We start from the raw sequence: 20,039 nt of genomic DNA on the forward strand, positions 1-20,039 counted from the left end.
AGCAAGATAGAGAACTACAAAACAGCTTCATGTGACAGTAGGTTCCCCAATCAAAATCAAACATGGGGCTGCTGGCAGAACTACCTTGGTTAGTATAATTGATGCATGTGAATGTTGGCGTCTCTGCATTATGGATAAGAAAGATTGTATTCAAAATATTTCTTGTCCCTCTCTTTCAGGACATAATTGAGAAGCATAATTGTATGGAAGAGTTACAGTTCTAACAGGATAACTCTTATTGAGAAACGGTGATCAAAGGAAGACTAAAGTATGTACTTGTGAGTCCTTTGAAACAGTTCAGAAGAAAGGCCCTGCCCCCCCCCCCCCCAAAAAATAATAATACTCCACTTAACTCGGATTGAACTGATGTATCTGAGCCGGCTTTTGCATAGTCTCTTCTGCGGATAACATCTCTCCTCAACTCTCCAAAATTTGCTTAGGTGAATCCACTTTTCCTTACCCATCCACTAGCAGTCAGTAGTAGAGAATTACAGCATTTTGCTTTTTTTTTTCATCCAGAGCACTGTCTTGTGTTTTGGAGAGATTGATCTCCTTGGCATGCCTTTTTTTTTTAGGAGACTTGACTTAGGTCATAGCTGAAATCTCTTGAGCATCATTTGAATGCTGTTCCAGAACCTTTCAGTTGGAGAAGCATCTCAATGTAGAGATGGTTAAGTAATGCTGGGCTCCTGCCTAATGCTTATCACTTTCCCCTTGTCAATTTGTGTGCTGTGGGTATAGAGTTGTCATTGCTAGCAAAATTTCTGCATTACAAACTCCACATGGCTGCGCATATTTTGCTGGGCTGTTTCATGTCTGCTTTGGCTAGATCCTATGGGGAGTCCCCTAGGAGACTTGCCATGAGACTGGGCAGACCCATCCAGGAAACCAGCGCTAGCATTTTTAGCAGCAGCCACACCATGAAATATCCATCATGAATCTCTTCTTAGAGATTCCAAAAAAAGATTGATTATTTGCAAGGAAACAAGTAATGTTCTAATAATTCGCAAACCAACCTCTCTCTCTTGAGGTTTGTGTAATGTTATTGTCAATGGCTTAGGCTTAGAATTTAAAGCAGCCATTCTGATGTACAAATCAGAACTCACCTGATGGGCCAGCTGTGCATTGCATGTCACACACCTTTTGAACACATCAGATTGTTTTCTCTTTAGCAGCAGATTGGAGGATATTGGTAGAAAACAAATTTGTAGCTGGCTTTTTTCCCCTTTTCTTCTGATCTCATAAATATTGCATCAGAACTTCTGTTGGTAGAGAACTCTGTTTTTGAACCTCTTTGGAGTCCTAACACAGTGTTATTCTTGCCTTGTAAAAAATGACTATATTTTTAGCCATGCTTATTTTTTTGCATAAACAAATGGTGGTATTTTTGGATGGGTGCAAGGAAGAAAGAGACTTTCTTACACATTGACTGAAAATATCATCTATTCATATTCTTAAGAGTTTCTTTTCCATCTTTTTCATATCAGTCTTACTACATTCAAAGAAACTGGCAGGGGGGCACTTCTGGTTGCTTGACCTGGCCATGTTTGATTTCCTTTAGCCATTCCTAAAAATACAACCTATGCTTGTAGTCTTGGGCCATAAGCATCATTGGTTGGGTTCGCACAATGCAAAGATCCAGGAGCTTAACTTTTTCTTTTTCTGGCTCAACAAATTTGCTTAGTATTTGAATGGCCCACTGGGATGCAGCTTTCCTGGAACTGGGCTAGATACTCAGTTTGACTTAATTTTATTTACATGAAATGTTAATAAAATTTAAATATAAAGTTCTTTTCCAGTCATATATTTGATGGTTTCTCACCCCTGCTTTAGATAACAGTGCATAAATAGCTCTGCTAGATTGACCAAAGCCTATCTCGGTCCATGATTTTGTATCTTGCAGTGCCCACTAGATACTGCTGGGGTACTCACAAGCAAGAAATGAGGGCATCCCCTGCACCTGATAGTTGGACCGTACTTCCCCCAGCTTGGAAGCGTTCACGATTAATAGCCTTTAATGTGCCTGTCCTGATTGGGTCAAAAATCTATCCAAGATGATAATCACTACATTACATACTATTGAATTAAACAGCCTAAGAACAATGTATTTGGTCTGTAGATGAAAGGAAGGGCCAAGGTAGACTTATCAGAGAATGAGTCCTGCTAAAGGACTGCCGAGAGAGGACTACCTAAGATGGAAGCCAAGTTCTCAATAATAGCAAAATCAAACCTAGCTCAGTTTAGGTTATGTAATGATCTGATCTCTGCTAGCAATCCATCAATGGTAGGAACAAACATCAGTTGGCTTTACATATTGCATTAGATTAGGAGATTGAACAGGTTGGTTTGGTGATGGCTTCCTGACCTATATGAACCTAAGCAATTGTGAGCTTCATTGCCGTCCTTCAGAATTTTTGTTTTCCAATTTCCCACTCTAGTAGTATTCTTTCCACCAAGTCAGACCTTTTTCTTTCTTCTTTTTTTTGTAATTTATTGATTTTTTAAAAACATAAATCACTTAATAATTGATGAATAGTGTGTTTTCTGGGTTTACATTTGTAAAACAATCACTAACAATTGATTTCTATAATCCATAATCCACTTAATAGTTTTAATTGATTTCCTCATTTCCCCAAAATATCCTCTTTTGCAACCATTGAGCTAATACAATTCTTAATGTTTTGATAGATAACAATTGAATATATAATTTTTCCCAATATTCCTAAAAATAATAATCACATCAATATAATATTTCTTTTCTATCCAATCATTCTGGTTGCCTTATAATAGATCCTGTTATGGTCCTTATTTAAATTTGTTTCTCCCACAAGATTCTAAGTATTTTTACTGGTTAAGATTTTCTCAAAAATTAATTACATTTAAAAAATTAACTCTATTTTTTCCATATGAATCATCTCACATTTACATTTCTTAAGGAATAGATAAAATAGTGAAAGAAAGAAAGGAGAGCAAGAGTAAAGAAACATAAAAATAACATACTACTTGAAATACATCTCTCCTAAGCTAATATATATTTGTTTCCAAGATTTTTTATTCTTTTTAACCATAATTAAAAATATGTTTAATCTTTAAATATTCCATTTAATACATCTAGTCATTTAGTCCTTTAACTCTTATTCAAAACATTTTTATCCATTATAATTTTCTTAAATTCAATCACATTTAAATATCTAAAACAAAAAAGCATACTATATTATTTAGATGATTCATCCCTCTTAGAGTGACATATATTCCAAATCTTTTCTATTTCTTTAACCATATTCAAACAAATGTTTCTTTTTAAGTATTTTCTCTGGTAGGTCCCATCATCTATTTTCTTTATTCCCACTTTGGTCTTTTTCCTTTGCCCGGTATCTTTCTTAATCAATGTATTTTGCTCAGTCAAAAGGTTTTTCCATATGCTCATAAATGTTAGTGTAGATATAAAAAGTAAATCAGATGAAGTGCCTTCATACGGGGCTTCTGCCTTTCCATGTTTGTTGAAAATCTTTTTCTTTCTCTCTGCTTCTCTTATCATTTCCTTTCTCTCCGATGTTCCTGACATTTCTACAGTCCATTTTATCCAATCTGTTTCTTGTCCTCAGATTTATTTTGCAGTCTTAAGGGATAAGACTTTTTTTTTCTAATTCTTGTGATTTTTCCCCCACCAAGATTAAATCATGTTTCCTTGTTTTGTTAAGTTCCATCTTTAATTCTCTATTCTCAATTTTGTATCCATTTACCTGTTTTATCTGCTCCTTCTCTGTTGTTGTTTTCTGGGAATTTTTGTTGTTGTACAGTTAACTTGGAAATAGATTGATTAATATTTTCAAAGTTATTTTGGATTTCTTTGTGGTTTAAAATCATTGTTATTTGAATTAGTTGCAATATACTATATATCTCGTCCTGTGGAGTATTTATGTTTTCTTGACAGATTCTTTCTACATGTCTCGGATCCATGATGGCCAAGAACTTCTTTTCTTTTCTCTGCAAATAGCTTTAGGGTCCTGATTAAATAGATATTTGTATTCCAAATCGTTCAAAAAAGATTTTTTTCTGAAATTTATACTTCTCTCAATAGGTATCAGCATCTATTTGTTCTTCAATTTTCAAAATGAACAATTATCTTTAGAATGAGAGTCTTAACCATTCAACAATTTTAGATTTATTCAGATTTGAATTTTAAATTTCAGGTTTTATATTTGTTTCACTTCCATATATTTTGATCCTCCATAAAAAGATTAATTTGCCACTTCCGTTAGTATAAGAGTCGGGCAGAAATCCCCCTCTTCCCTTGTGGAGGAATTTTGTTTCTTGGGGATCTTTTCCAGGAATTTAAATATAGAATAGAAAAGAGAAGATCAAATTCCTCACTCAGTTTCAAGGACGCAAAACCGGAAGTCCAGGTCAGACCTTCTTCAGCTTTTAAGCCCAGTTGTTCAAATGCTGCCATTTAACAGGCCATTCCTTTGCAAAACCAAAGGATCAGAAAACGAGCGACGATTTATACAATTTTATTGCTGTGGATACCTGAGAATTTACATGAAAACATGATTCTCAAAAGATTCTATTTAGTGATTGGGAAGTGGGGTTAATCTGGGATCCTTTTTAGGCAACAGTGGGACCTGGGTATATGGATATGTTTGTGGGGTGACTGCATGACTCCATTTGAGCGTATTGTAAATGCCACAGAAGTACCAATAGAAGAGAATATTCTAGCACTGATGATGTTACCTAGCTGGGTAATGAAACGTCTTGAAAAAGACAAGCTCAGAGAGCATCAAGGACCCCACTGTCCCAGAGGTGGACAGAAATGGAAAGATATTCAGAGATTAAAATATTTGGAATGGTCCTTTTTAGAGTCAGAAAATTTTGCACCTCACCCAAAAACAGGCCTCCATTTTACTGAGATTGTTTTATACTCAAATTAAATGGGACATGATCCCTGCAGCACTATTTTGAGCATTTCTTACTCCAAAGGCAGTCCTATTTGAGTCTAAAAAAAGCTTACTGCCTGGGAATATATTCCAATGCAGTTGGATATGGTTAGGGATATAGAAGAGATGTACTAATATGTTACATTTTCTCCTCTTAACTTTTTCAAAAGTTTTCACGGGGGGCAGGTCGCATCTGTATTTCCTGCAATAATGCTCTTCATCCAGTCAAGATGATCGAAGACATTGGTGTAGACGCCAGGCTCACGCGGTTGGCCACAAGGATACCCACCATCAGATACAATGCCCTGGACTTGTCCATTACAGATGAGGGGTCCCCCAGAGTCAACCTATTGAGAAAAATCAAACATGAAACATTACTACCGTATCTATGAATGGGAAGTGAAGCAAACAATTCACTCCCATCGTCCATTCACATATAGCCCCCAATGTTTCACTTCAATGTTCCCCAATCCAGGATCCTTATAGAAGAATTTAACTCCTTTCTATGTTTCTACAAAATGCCTTCAAGGCTAGTTCTCTATCATAGCTTTGAAATTTGGCATCATTTCTTTAGGAGTCTGTCTTAAAATGGATCATCTTACCAGACATGAATCTTTGCCTCCTTGCAGGATACCTGCACACAATGTTTTGCTTTTCTCCCGCAACTCTGGATAAGCTGCTCGACACACCGCATGATCGAGTATGTTAATGTTAGCACAATGAGGGACATCGGGATAAGTCTCTGAAAAAAATAAAAAATATAGAAAATTCTACCTTTCACAATTTACCACCTAGATGCATAGAGCTATAATTTCCATTGTCTCCAACTAACGGAGCTGATCTCATTGCCTGGAATAGGAAGTGTTGTCTTTCAAAGCCATTCAAAGGGACTTCTTGGGAAAAACAGATTTAGTTAAATGTTTTTTGTCAAGATATTAATAGATATTAAATCAGCTGATGGGCATTTGAAGGCTTCTCAAATTTCTCCGGCACTCTACGCAAAGATTGCCTTGTTGGAAAAGCGGGGCTTTTGCTAGTTCAAAAGTCACAGAACTGATCTCACACCCCCTGGAGATGACCTAGAACGGGGGTCTCCAAACTTGGCAACTTTAAGAGTTGTGAACTTCCACTCCCCAAATTCCTCAGCTAGCATACTAAAACTTCCATATCTGAAGATGAAGCAGACCCATAAGTTTGTTTTGTGTATAAGAATAAAAAATCAGGAATCTTGTCCAAAAGCTCCCTTGGGGAGACAGATGAGGTGGAAATAAGTCTAAGGAAACAAAGGAAAAATGTCATCTGAATCAGACAAAGTTGAGCCTGAGAATATGGAATAAACCCCAATCCCAGCTAATCAACAAATCAAGAACTTTTCAGGATAAAAAGGGGTCCTAAAGCTCACCCACTCCTTGAGTCATTTTTGGATCTACAACGTAGGAGTTTCTGTCCCTCTAGCTGGTGCCTGACAGCCTAATTGACAAGGATGTGTCTAAGTATCGATGGGTGCATGTGCGCGTATGAGAAAGAGCAAAATTACATTGCAAGCAGTAAAATTTTGCTGTTACTTTAAATTCACTGGGTCTCCATGTATTCCAAAAAACCTGTGGTGCCTCAGTGAATAGTTGAAAATTATTTGTGTGAGTCCTTAATTATTTCCCAGCTCTTGACCAAGGCTGTGTGAATTGTCTGCTCTAACTAAACCTATTTGGTAGAAACCTAGGTAGAAAACAAGGTGGGCTTACAAGATCTACCTACCTTGGCAGGCTTGAATGTGTGGATGACCATAAGCCAAAGCTGAGAGTGCATGTAACACTTCCATGGCCTTACTAGCAATAGCAATAGCACTTAGACCTATATACTGCACTCTCTGGGTGATTTACAATATCAGTATATTGCCCCCAACAATCTGAGTCCTCCTTTTATCAACTGGAAAAGGATGGAAGGCTGAGTCAACCTTTACCCCATCAGGATCGAATTGCAGAACTCTCCATGGGAGAGTTCTCCATTTCCATAACGGCCATGGCCATTCACAAAACACCCCATTATTAAAGGTAATGAAGCCAGGCAAGACTGCCATGCTAATGGGACTTTTCTGATTTCCAACAGCACTGCTATAAATAAACCTGATCCTTTAGGGTTTTTTTTAGCTATACAGCTTGCCAGTTCCTTCGTTATTTCTTTTATTCCAAGGACCTTGTGGGTGTGGAACTGATGAAGAAATGGAATCTTAGGGAATCCCATTGTCCATCCACATTCCAATATTCATGGGTGACATAGTGGGACCCTAGACCTAGTTGATGTTACATCAAAAGCTGGGTCTGAGAGTATAGACAGAGATCCCTACCTTGAGGAGATGTGATTGCGCCCCATCCCATAACACGGCAAACTGAGCCCACACTGGGAGGGCTGGAAGGCAAGCTGAGAGGCGCAATGTGTTCACTGTTGCTAACAGAACTGTCCAGCCTGATCAACATGATGTCCTTGTCGTTTTTGTCATCTTTTTTCTTATTGGGACAAATGAACTTCTCCTTTGGGTCTCTTGTCTGCTCATCCTCATTTAGTATCTTTTTGCTATGCACACCAAACATCATCTGGAAATTCTTACTACAAGAAAAACAACAACAAGTTAACAACAACAACTTAAAGTAAACTCTATATTACTTGGGATGGTCCTTGACCTCATTTTGGCCCTCAAGCAGGATGGTTAGCGCCAAAAAAGAAAGGGCCATAACCTATCTTCTCCAACTATATTTTGGGGAAAAACCTGCCAGAAACCTGGAAGAGTTACAGTCAATGTCCTAGAGATCTGGGTTCACTCAAGAAATATATAGATGACCGTGTTAAAGATAGAACCCATGTGGTTACGGTACTAATGTTATGACTTTGTATTGCGCACATGCTCTCTCAACCCAGCCTATCTCAAAGGATGGTAGGATAGATAAAGACGAACACAAAATCTGGATTGTGCCCACTCTGCTCTTGTTTAAAAGAGGTATTAAGATGTAGTGCCTCACCCAGGCCTTTGATAAGGGAGAGAGAAGCCTCTCACTTCATCATCTTTTTATCTTTTATGTTTTACTGATTTTTTTAAAAAAATATTTTCTTATGGCAAACCCCTAGAGACAGGCAGCATATGGTTAATATTTTCTGGTTAGTTGCACAGTCAGTCAGATATTTAGACTGGATTTGGCATTTTTATCCACCTATCAAGTCCTTCCCAAGGACCTGGGGTAGATAAATTCTGTGGTTCCATGGTATTAAAGGGATTGCCACAAGATGTTCCAATTAAGGCTGCCTTTTGCAATTGACTGTGGTGATTTTGTCAATGCTGATGGTATTCAGATAATGTTCCAGATTTTGTTATTCTTGTTATTATTATATCCCAGAAAAAAGGAAAGATATGAATACTATGGTGAAGAAGATGGAAATTCAACCATAAATATAATAATAATAATAATATAACAACAACAACAACAACAACAACAACAACAACAACAATAATAATAATAATAATAATAATAATAATAATAATAATAATAATAATAATAATAATAATAATAATAATAATAATAATAATAATAATAATAATAAAGTTGGAAGGGACTTTGGAGGTCATCTAGTCCAACCCCCTGCTCAGGCAGGAAACCCTATACGATTTCAGACAATGGCTATTCAGTCTCTTGTTAAAAACTTCCAGTGTTGGAGCATTCACTGCTTCTGGAGGCAGGTTGTTCCACAGGTTAATTGTTCTAACTGTCAGGAAGTTTCTCCTTAGTTCTAAGTTGCTTCTCTCCTTGATTAGTTTCCATCCGTTGCTTCTTGTCCTGCCTTCAGGCGCTTTCGAGAATAGCTTGACTCCCTCTTCTTTGTGGCAGCCCCTGAGATATTGGAACACTGCTATCATGTCCCCCCTCCTCCTTCTGTTCGTTAAACTAGACATACCCAATTCCAGCAACAGTTCCTTATATGTTTTAGCCTCCAGACCTCTAATCATCTTTGTTGCGCTTCTCTGTACTCTTTTCTAGATTCTCAACATCTTTTTTACATCGTGGTGACCAAAACTGGATGCAGTATTCCAAGTGTGGCCTTACCAAGGCATTGTAAAGTGGTATTAATACTTCATGTGATCTTGATTCTATCCCTCTGTTAATGCAGCCTAGCACTGTGTTGGCTTTTTTGGCAGCTGCAGCACACTGCTGGCTCATATTTAAGTGATTGTCCACTAGGACTTCGAGATCCCTCTCACAGTTACTACTATTGAGCAAGGTACCCCTATACTATATCTGTACATTTGGTTTTTCTTGCCTAAATGTAGAACCTTACTTTTTTCACCATTGAATTTCATTTTGTTAGATAGCGCCCAGTGTTCAAGTCTGTCCAGGTCCTCCTGTATCCTAAGCCTGTCTTCTGGAGTGTTGGCTATTCCTGCCAGCTTGGTGTCATCTGCAAATTTGATGAGTTCCCCATCTATCCCCTCGTCCAAATCGTTGATTAAGATGTTGAGGAGGCCTGGGGCACCCCACTACACATTTCCCTCCATGTAGATGCAGTTCCATTGAGGACCACATGCTGAATACTGCCGGTCAGCCAGCTACAAATCCATCTGGTGATGATGCTGTCTAACCCACTCTATCTTATCGAGTAGTAGGTTGTGATCTACTTTATCAAATGCCTTACTGAAGTCCAAGTAAATTATATCCACAGCATTCCTCTGATCCACTAATTTTTTCACTGGGTCAAAGAATGCATGATCTGGCATGATCTGTTTTTGACAAACCCATGTTGGCTTTTAGTAGTGATTTTGTTTGCTTTATCAACTTTGTTAGCCAATGAAAATGAGACAACAGAGCCAAAAAGCAAAAACCAACAGTTAGACTAAACAATTTCCCTTTGTTCCAGAACCCTTCACATCCTTATGTATCTTGGCTCTATATCATGCAGGCTGAACAGTGGTGGGATTCAAATATGTGAACAACCGGTTCTCTGTGTGGATGCCGCTTCCAGAAGTCCATTCTGGGCCTAGGCAACAAAAAATTAGCTTCCAGTTCTGTCGAAGTGGTGCGAACCAGCTGAATCCCACCACTGTATTTCTATGTGTTAAAGGGCAAAATGGTGGATATAGGCAGGTTTTTTTTATTTTGGAGACTGTTTATTGGACAATAAACAGTCTTGTAGAGTCTATAGGCTTATACACAGTTCTGTTTTAAGGGCTCTTCTGGATCCTAAATTAGGTGCATTTTGAATTTTTTTTTCCTGTAGATTTCGACCGCTGTGAGAAAGCTATGAATGCCAAAGGCTCCGATCCGTATGTCTGTCAGTGGTATAAAAAAGTATACTCATCCCTGTGCCCTTCTTTTGGGGTAAGTAAATTACGTAAGTCTGGCTAAAGCATTTTGGTACAAGAAACCAGTTGCTTTAGCCTCCAGTCCCGTAATCATCTTTGTTGCTCTTCTCTGTACTCTTTCTAGAGTCTCAACATCTTTTTTACATCGTGGTAACCAAAACTGGATGCAGTATTCCAAGTATGGCCTTACCAAGGCATTGTAAAGTGGTATTAATACTTGATGTGATCTTGATTCTATCCCTCTGTTAATGCAGCCCAGCACTGTGTTGGCTTTTTTGGCAGCTGCAGCACACTGCTGGCTCATATCTAAGTGATTGTCCACTAGGACTCCAAGCTCCCTCTCACAGTTACTACTATTGCGCAAGGTACTCCCTATACTATGCCTGTACATTTGATTTTTCTTGCCTAAATATAGAACCTTACTTTTTTCACCACTGATTTTCATTTTGTTAGATAGCGCCCAGTGTTCAAGTCTGTCCAGATCCACCTGTATCTTAAACCCCTCTTCTGGACTGTTGGCTATTCCTGCCAGCTTGGTGTCATCTGCAAATTTGATGAGTTCCCCATCTATCCCCTCATCCAAATCGTTGATGAAGATGTTGAAGAGCACTGGGCTCAGAAAAGAGACCTGGGGCACCCCACTACACACTTCCCTCCATGTAGATGCGGTTCCATTGAGGACCACACACTGAGTACAGCTGGTCAGCCAGCTACAAATCCATCTGGTGGTAATGCTGGTGTTATGTCCTGGGCCAGCAGGCGCAGGCCGCAGTGATTGGCCCGGGCAGATCATGTGGATGCCCGGGACAAGAAAGGCTGCTCCCAGCCTTGCGTGCAGACGCACGGTGGGAAAAGATCCTTTGCAATGATTGGCCAGCATGGTATTGTGCAGGGGGGCTATAAAAGGGGGCCGCACCATTTTAAAACCTGTTCTGTTGGTGTTTGTAATAAAGGAGAACTGTTGGAACTCGTTGCTTCGTCTCGATGCCTCTTCTTCTGAAACAGAACACTGTCTAACCCACATTTTTCTATCTTATCGAGTAGTAAGTTGTGATCTACTTTATCAAATGCCTTACTGAAGTCCAAGTAAATTATATCCACAGCATTCCTCTGATCTACTAATTTTGTCACTTGGTCAAAGTATGCAATAAGATTTGTCTGGTATGATCTGTTTTTGACAAACCCATGTTGGTTTTTAGTAATGACTTTGTTTGCCTCTAGGTGTTCGCTGATTCGTTGTTTGATTATCTTTTCCAAAATCTTCCCAGGTATTGAGGTCAGGCTGATAGGTCTGTAATTTCCTGGGTCCATTTTTTTTCTTTTTTGAAGATGGGAACTACATCAGCTCTTTTCCTGTCCTCTGGTAGTTCTCCAGTGCTCCAGAATCTTTGAAAAATATAGCTCAGGGGTTCTGAGATCAAATCTGCCAGTTCCTTGAGAACCTTGGCGTGTAATACATCTGATCCTGGTGATTTGAACTCTTCTAGGCTGGACAGGGGCTCACTTACCATATAAACAACATTGCTCAAGATATGATTGTGAGGAGCAATAGCAGTAAGAGCAGAACACTAATTCAAAATGCACAGAGAAGTCACTAAAAACTAGCAGAAACATTATTAAAAAATCTGAATATCTAAACACGATTTCCTTTAACCCTTCCACATTTTGTAATGCCCTCACCTGTCGCAGCGTGCAGCAGTGAGCACCCATTCCTTGTTGATCAAAGTCCCACCACAGAAAATACCACTGGAGTTAAAGAAGACAACAAGGGAACGATGTTCATTTATGTTACATTCATCACCTCCAATGACCAGTTTAGAAGTCTTTTGTGCTGCAAAGAAACCAAAAAAGTTCAGTGTTTGGCTGTGGAGTAGAACAGAATCGCTTTTATTGGTAGTGTTTCTATCAGTACACTAATTTTGATGGGTAACAGATGACTGTGGGACACACAGCATCAAACCAGTAGAATAAAATGGATTATTTGCAAATCATATATATGCCTTTGCCCATGTAGGTAAACTACCTGTGAATCTTAATGATTAATATGTATATATATGTATATGTATATGTATATGTATATGTATATGTATATGTATATGTATATGTATATGTATATGTATATGTATATGTATATGTATATATATATATATATATATATATATGTGTGTGTGTGTGTGTGTGTGTGTGTGTGTGTATGTATGTGTGTGTGTGTATACACACATACACTTTTGAGAAAGGGCATCAGAATTTCATTTTTAACGTGTGCCTCTCCACTGGGAGGGGGAAGGCAATATGTAAGAATCCCTTTGTTGTGAATCACGCTCATCTGCTGGCAGGGCTGTGTGGAATCCTCCAGAGCCTTCGTTCGGCTTATCCCAGTCTGATGACCAAATCAGCTCTCCTGATAGTTTTGGCCTCGCTCCCAGCTGGGAAATCTGCCAGATTCCTCTCTCCCCCGGCTTGCCAGTTGTCGCTTCCCCCCCCCCCCCTGGGGAAACTGTTGCAGCCAGGGGGCTGGCCTCAGACAATTTTTTTTCCTTCATAATCAGATCTTCCCCGAATCTTTACCAGCACCTCTCAAGCTTAGAGGCAGTGGATGGAGTTCGGGAACCCAGATCGTTTTAAAAGGAGTTGAGATCTAAGCATGATGTCATGTGTCTGATTAACGAAACACTTAAAAGGACTTTCAGCCATATTTTTTCCTAAAAGCATTTATTAAGGCTACAGAGACGTTAGTACAGCATGGTGGAAATGCTTAGATCTGGCCTCCCTTCCGTTACACATATACATTCCAAGCATTTTCCCCTCCCCCAACTTTGGGGTCATGGCTCAAATCTTCCAATCAACCTGGAAGATGTGATTCACTTCCGGTTTCTTTTTCCCGGGCTATCCTTATTCTCCTCCCCTTTTCCCTGTTGCCTGGTTTAACTATAAAAATACCAGACAGTTCTGCACATTGTCAAAGCAAGAATATACAGCATTTGCAGCGTTGACATTTAAACTTTAAAGACAAATTAAGTTTGAAAAGATTTAGGATTAAGGAATGATTGAGATACTAAGGGGAAATTAGGCTTAATAAGAACTTTGAAAAAAGGATATATAGTGATTCAATCAATTGTTATAAATAGAAGTGAAATATAAATTGATTAGAAAAGATGTTATAGGTAGATGTTATGATAGATAAGTAGTATAGTATTTCTATAATATATGAAATATGAAAATACTGGGATGATATATTTAAGTGGAAAATTTGGATATTTAGATGTTAATTATTGAGAAAATTATGATTGATAAGAATTGTTTGAATATTATGAAATTGAGCTTAAACAAGATTTATGAAAATAAGGTATATGGTGAATCAATAATATGACTTTTATGAAAACAACATAAGCTGATAAGAAAAAAATGCTATGTATGGACGCTATTATTGTTGGTATAAATATAGAAGACAATGTTTTTATTTAGTCATTTATATATGGAAAATATCAAATATCAAAAATTATATTTGTTTAATGCTGAAGAAGGAGAATACTATTGGGAGAAGAGAGGCTCAAGGAAATGTATTATCAATTGATGGACATTTAGAAGCATTTGGTCCAGAGTCTGATCTTGCTGTACTGCATTGCTAAGCAAAATACATGGCCTCATGATGGGGAGAATAGGGGGGCAGAAGGAGTGAAAGTGGGGAAGAGATTGATGAAAATGGAATTCAATCTATGAGTTTGGATGGGAAGTTGATAACATTAGTATTTAGTTCACTAAAAACAGTTTGAGCCAACATTGATGGCAGTAAAATCCCTACATACCGGTTTTGATATTTGTTTCAGAAGCAATGACCCAGATATTGCACGCTGTATAATGCAGCAGATCTAACAGAATGGGAGCTAGGTTAAATCCAACAGATTTATTTTACCAGTTTGGACAAAAATCAATGGCCATCTCATACACCATTTTTTAAAGACCACCTTAACACTGAAAACCTCTCCCCAACTTTTTTCTCAATGCATTTTATATTAATTAATAATTTATCTTCCTCTATTGAAGTCAGTTGCCAAATAAATAGAAACACGAAAAGAAGCTGACCATATTTGGGACTATATATTTTTAATTGGCTAGTTTTGCTCTTATGAATAAATGTATCAATTCACACTATCATTACAAATACAGAAATAGTCTTCCCCATTTGCACCAACTGGGCCTTCTTCGCCCACTCTCTACTTGTGACCTGCTTGTACATCTACAGTTAATAATTACAGTACATGCAAGTTTATTCCTGTAACTGGAGGTTTAAACCAAAAAAGACACCTAAAGCTCTGTCCACCCTTTGCTCCATTGTCCAGCCTCTTACCGTAAGAAAGCTGTAGTATCAGAAGGTTTGCTAGCACTCTGATCAGCACCATAGTTTCAACTCTAAGCAGCAAGCTGTTTGCCTGGAATTTAGAAATGGGTAACAATTTTGGCAAGAATGCACAGTTCAAAATATTTCATTAATCACTTTATTCCCTTCCACTCCGAGGCAGAAGGACAGATGTGGAAAAAAAACCAGTTTCTCACCTGTAAGATTCCAATCCCTTACTTAAACTTGAGATACCGTATCAATCTAATCAGATAACCCAAGCGGAAACTTCTTGATTAAGCAGCCCTTTATTTGATCAAATTAAGCAGCTGGGTGGCCAAAAATCTGGAACGCTGGCAGAGTCACATCCAGAAGTGCCACGCATTAGAAAGTTGGTAGCATTGCTTTATAAACTTTGTTAGCCAATGAAAATCAGACAACAGAGCCAAAAAGCAAGAAACCAACAGTTAGACAAAACAATTTCCCTTTGTTCCAGAACCCTTCACATCCTTATGTAACTTGGCTCTATATCATGCTGCCTGAACAGTGGTGGAATTCAAACATGTGAACAACTGGTTCTCTGTGTGGATGCCGCTTCTGGAAGTCCATTCTGGGCCTGGGCAACAAAAATTAGCTACCAGTTCTGCCAAAGTGGTGTGAACCAACTGAATCCCACCACTGAGCCTGAAGCATGAAAGAACACTGATAACAAGACTGGATATATATTTCAATAAAAGCAGACCCTTCCGGAAAGCAAAAAACCCTAATATGTGATTAATGCAGTCTATGTGAGATGTTGGTGAAGAATTCACTTCAGCTTTAGGACAGAAGAAAAACAGATTTTTTTTTCTTTTCACTGGAAATATTTTTAAACCTAAAAAAGCCAAGCAGTTAGACCATATAAAGGCAACCAACACTCACTTGACCCATTTGTTTGGCTGGTGTGGAAAAACGACTGTTTCTGTATTATGAATAGTGGGGGCAACTGATACTAACTTAAGTCCAACAATTTCCAATGTTGTGAGACTGGTTTGAAAACACTCCACGTTTTCCATTCTAGGATCTAGTTTTGGAAAAAGAGATCAGAAATGCACAGCACTGGATGGATGCTCTCCACAGCTGTAATTTGTTTGAATTTGACTTGTTTAAAATTGGCCTTAACCTTTAAATTTCATCCTCTCCAGATGCCTGGACTTCAACTCCTAGAATTTCCCAGTCAGGATGGTAATTGTGGAGAATTAGGGAAGCTGAAGTCTGTACAACTGAGGGGGGGAGGGTATCCAGCTATGGTACAAGACTGGCTCAGGAATTCTGGGAGTTGAAGTCCACAAGTCATAAGGGGAGCCATAGTTCCCCACCTCCACTCTAGAAGCAGCTGCGCTTTTGGGATTGGGACCCAACAGGAAAACGAGGGGTGGAGCTAGAGCGTCCTTGTCCCCTTTCTTTCGGTGCTACTCTAGCCTCCCCGTCGCTGATTTCGGCATCTTGGTGGCCTGTTCTGCAGGTGAAAATCTCTTTGAGGAAGCTGCTGCTTCATCAGCCTCATTGCGATGAAAAGCCGGGACTCGCTCGCAGCCGCCCGGGTAGAGGAGCCCAGCTCCTCCGGGCCTTCTTTCTGTCCTTGGAGGGGGAACCCCGGCAGTTTTGACCCTTGGGAAGAGTGCGGGAAGGCCCAGTGCTCAGGGTACCTCCACCCCAAAGGAGAGACATGCCCGTCTGGGTCTTTGGGTCGCAGTCTGTGTCCTCCTGGCCATTGGCAAATCAGATTTGGGGATAGGTAGAGATGGGAAAGCCTGTGGGAGAAAAAAACCAATTGTGTTTGGCACCATACAAATGAAATACATGCATTCTGCTGTAAAGGTCCCAGTCTCTTACTTAAACTTGAGATACCATATTAATCTAATTAAATAACCCAAGAGGAGACTTCTTGATTAAGCAGCACTTTATTTGATCAAATTATGCAGCTGGGTGGCCAACAATCTGGAACGCTGGCAGAGTCACATCCAGAAGTGCCACGTCTTAGAAAGTTGGTAGCATTGCTTTATAAACTTTGTTAGCCAATGAAAATCAGACAACAGAGCCAAAAAGCAAGAAAGCAACAGTTAGACTAAACAATTTCCCTTTGTTCCAGAACCCTTCACATCCTTATGTAACTTGGCTCTATATCATGCAGCCTGAACAGTGGTGGGATTCAAATATGTGAACAACCAGTTCTCTATGTTGATGCCACTTCCAGAAGTCCATTCTGGGCCTGGGCAACAAAAAATTAGCTACCGGTTCTGCCAAAGTGGTGCGAACCGGCTGGATCTCACCACTGTATTTGGATGTGTTGGAGGCCAAAATGGTGGATACAGGGAGGTTCTTTTTTTATTTTGGAGACCCAGGTGTTGGACAATACACAGTCTTGTAGATACTTCAGGCTTATACACAGTTCTGTTTTAAGGGCTCTTCTGGATCCTAGATTAGGTGCATTTTGATTTTTTTCCCTGTAGATTTCAACCGCTGTGAGAAAGCTATGAATGCCAAAGTCTCCGATCCCTATGTCTGTCAGTGGTATAAAAAAGTATACTCATCCCTGTGCCTTTTTGGGGTAAGTAAATTACCCAATTACTGGCTAAAGTGTTTTTGTACAAGAAACCAGTTGGGGGCAAAGGAAGACACTCAGTAGAAGATCTCTCCCTTTTCAGTGGGTCAGCCATGAAGGGTCAGACCAAAATACTTTGGGGTAGGGCACTAGAATCCCTGGCATATCAATCAGGGGTGTTGCAGTTCCAGTCCATCTGGGAAACAATTGATTACCAACTCCACGCCATCAAATACTCCATTCAGAATTGTATTCAAAAGCACATAATTCTCAGCACATAATTGAGAAGCATAATTGTATGGAAGAGTTACAGTTCTAACGGCATCCCTCTTATTTGCAGGTTGACAACTGGGATGAACTTTGGGGAAATGGCTGTTTTCCAGGCAAAATCTGATGGTTTTTGTCTGCCAGTAGCTCCCCCTACTCAGGATGTTGCACTGCTGACTCTTTTCTATGTGTGCATCTGAAGGATTGTCTGAAATGGCTCTTGTCTGCCTGAGCATCTGAATCATTTAATAGTACAAAATCTTGGATATTACCCATTCTAATAAAATGCATAGTATCCATGCCTGTGTTTATCCTGCTAACTCCATTAATGATTCAGGAATATCTTCTACCACATGCTTTATCTATGGTAATGTTGTCAAAGAATGGGACAGATGTCATTACTGTAGTATATGTGGTGCTTTCTCACTGGACCCCTTTTAACAAGAAAGAAGCCTTTCCATTCATTGCGTTAAATAGCTTATATTTACATGGGAAACTTTGTAGCTGCTTGTATGGGTGATAACAGAAATTATTACACCAGGCTCAGCCATTTCACACCTGCTCATTTCTTAGTTGCTAATCCCATGTTCTGGGCTAAGCAAGTACCACGTGAAAAAATTACGTGGGTACATGGTCTTGATTTCAACGTATTTGAATAGTCTCATATATTGCCTCCTCTTATCATAGGCAGCCAGTGAACACATAAAGATCTGATCTTGAAAAAGGCATCAGATATCACACGGGCTCACACATTGTGTTAGATTATTGTGTCTTTCTTTGCAGGCTAGCTGTTGAGCAGGCTAAGCGAACAACTCTGTTTTATGAAGAGGAGACTCATTGTTTTAAACAGTTGAGTGAAAATATCATTCAAAACTCAAGTGTGCCTGGCTGAGGAATTCTGGGAGTTGAAGTCCACAAGTCATAAAAGTGCCAAGTTTGAAGACCCCAGCTATATATCCTTCTAGCGGAAAAAGGTTTTTGGGTGCTATGTCTGCTGTTGTGTATTTTCTATATACTCTTAAAGGCAGTATCTACTAAGGAATCAGAGGCATGTGTGTTGTGATGGCAAATGAAATATGTGCTGTAAGGTCCCAGTCCCTTACTTAAACTTGAGATACCATATTAATCTAATTAGATAACCCAAGAGGAGACTTCTTGATTAAGCAGCACTTTATTTGATCAAATTAAGCAGCACTTTATTTGATCAAATTAAGCAGCTGGGTAGCCAACAATCTGGAACTCTGGCAGAGTCACATCCAGAAGTGCCACACATTAGAAAGTTGGTAGCATTGCTTTGTAAACTTTGTTAGCCAATGAAAATCAGACAACAGAGCCATTCCATCATAAGAAAGACATTAATCAACTGTACAGTCCCTTATTCCCTCCTTCAGTGTATCCCATCCATGTACACGTTTCCCAAGCTTGCATGAAATTTCTCTGGTGCAAAAGCTGATTACAACAAGCAAGACAGCAACAAATAGATTAAACAATTTCCCTTTGTTCCAGAACTCTTCACATCCTTATGTAACTTGGCTCTATATCATGCAGCCTGAACAGAGGTGGGATTCAAATATGTGAACAACCGGTTCTCTGTGTGGATGCTGCTTCCAGAAGTCCGTTCTGGGCCTGGGCAACAAAAAAATTAGCTACCGGTTCTGCCAATGTGGTGCAAACTGGCTGAATCCCACCACTGAGCCTGAAGCGCCTCGACATCAACTCCTAGAATTTCCAAGTCAGGATGTTAATTGTGGAGAATTAGGGAAATTGAAGTCTGTACAACTGGGGGGAGGGTATCCAACTATGGTACCGGACTGGCTCAGGAATTCTGCAAGTTGAAGTCCCCAAGTAATAACGGGAGCCATAGTTCCCCACCTCCACTCTAGAAGCAGCTGTGCTTTTGGGGTTAGGACCAAACAGGAAAACAATAGGCAGAGCTAGAGTGTCCTTGCGCCCATTCTTCTGGTGCTGCTCAAGCATCCCCATCACTCATTCTGGCGTCTTGGTGGCCCCTTCTACAGTGAAAGTCACTTTGAGGAAGCCGCTGCTTCATCAGCCTCGTTGTGGTGAGAAGCCGGGAACTCGCAGCCAGCCAGGGAGAGGAGGCCGGCTGCTCCAGGCCTTGCTTCCATCCTCGGAGGGGGTTCCCCGGTGGTGCTGACCCTTGGGAAGAGCACGAAAGGCCCAGTGCTCAGGGCGCCTCCACCCCAAAGGAGAGGCACGCCCGTCCGGGTCTTTGGGTCACAGGCTGCGTCCTCCTGGCCATTGGCATGTCACTTTTGGGGATGGGTAGGGATGCGGCGGAAAAGAACCTGGAAAAATGAGGAAAAAACAGTTCTCTCCCCCTTTTTCTCCAAAACCCTATTTTAAAAAATGGGGGAAAAACACTCTTCCCCCCCCAACTTTTCCAGTTTTTTCCCAGGCCTTCCCATCTCCAGGGGTGAGGAAGGTTGGAGTCCATGGGATGCGGTGACAGCAAGAGGAGGAGGCCGGGGTCCTTCAGGAGGTTTGGACCCCAAACAGCCACAGTTCTGGTTCTGTTGATGGGGAACCTTCCTTGCCTTCCCCAGGCAT

The 20,039-nt window shown here is 39.9% G+C and overlaps 1 protein-coding gene across 1 annotated transcript; it reads right to left on the reverse strand.

Moving 5' to 3' along the window:
* Positions 1–4,889: 4,889 nt before the first annotated feature.
* Positions 4,890–14,962, reverse strand: LOC107287546 (snake venom serine protease 3). Its single transcript, XM_015816069.1, has 6 exons — positions 14,836–14,962; positions 14,630–14,711; positions 11,962–12,112; positions 7,282–7,541; positions 5,540–5,679; positions 4,890–5,284 (listed from the first exon to the last, which is right to left on the reverse strand). Exons 2-6 carry the CDS (start codon positions 14,679–14,681, stop codon positions 5,111–5,113), a joined length of 777 nt encoding a protein of 258 aa, XP_015671555.1. The 5' UTR covers positions 14,682–14,711; positions 14,836–14,962; the 3' UTR covers positions 4,890–5,110.
* Positions 14,963–20,039: the final 5,077 nt, after the last annotated feature.

The sequence above is a fragment of the Protobothrops mucrosquamatus genome, unplaced genomic scaffold, assembly GCF_001527695.2.
Source record: "Protobothrops mucrosquamatus isolate PMUCROS unplaced genomic scaffold, P.Mucros_1.0 scaffold399, whole genome shotgun sequence".
Taxonomy (NCBI): domain Eukaryota; kingdom Metazoa; phylum Chordata; class Lepidosauria; order Squamata; family Viperidae; genus Protobothrops; species Protobothrops mucrosquamatus.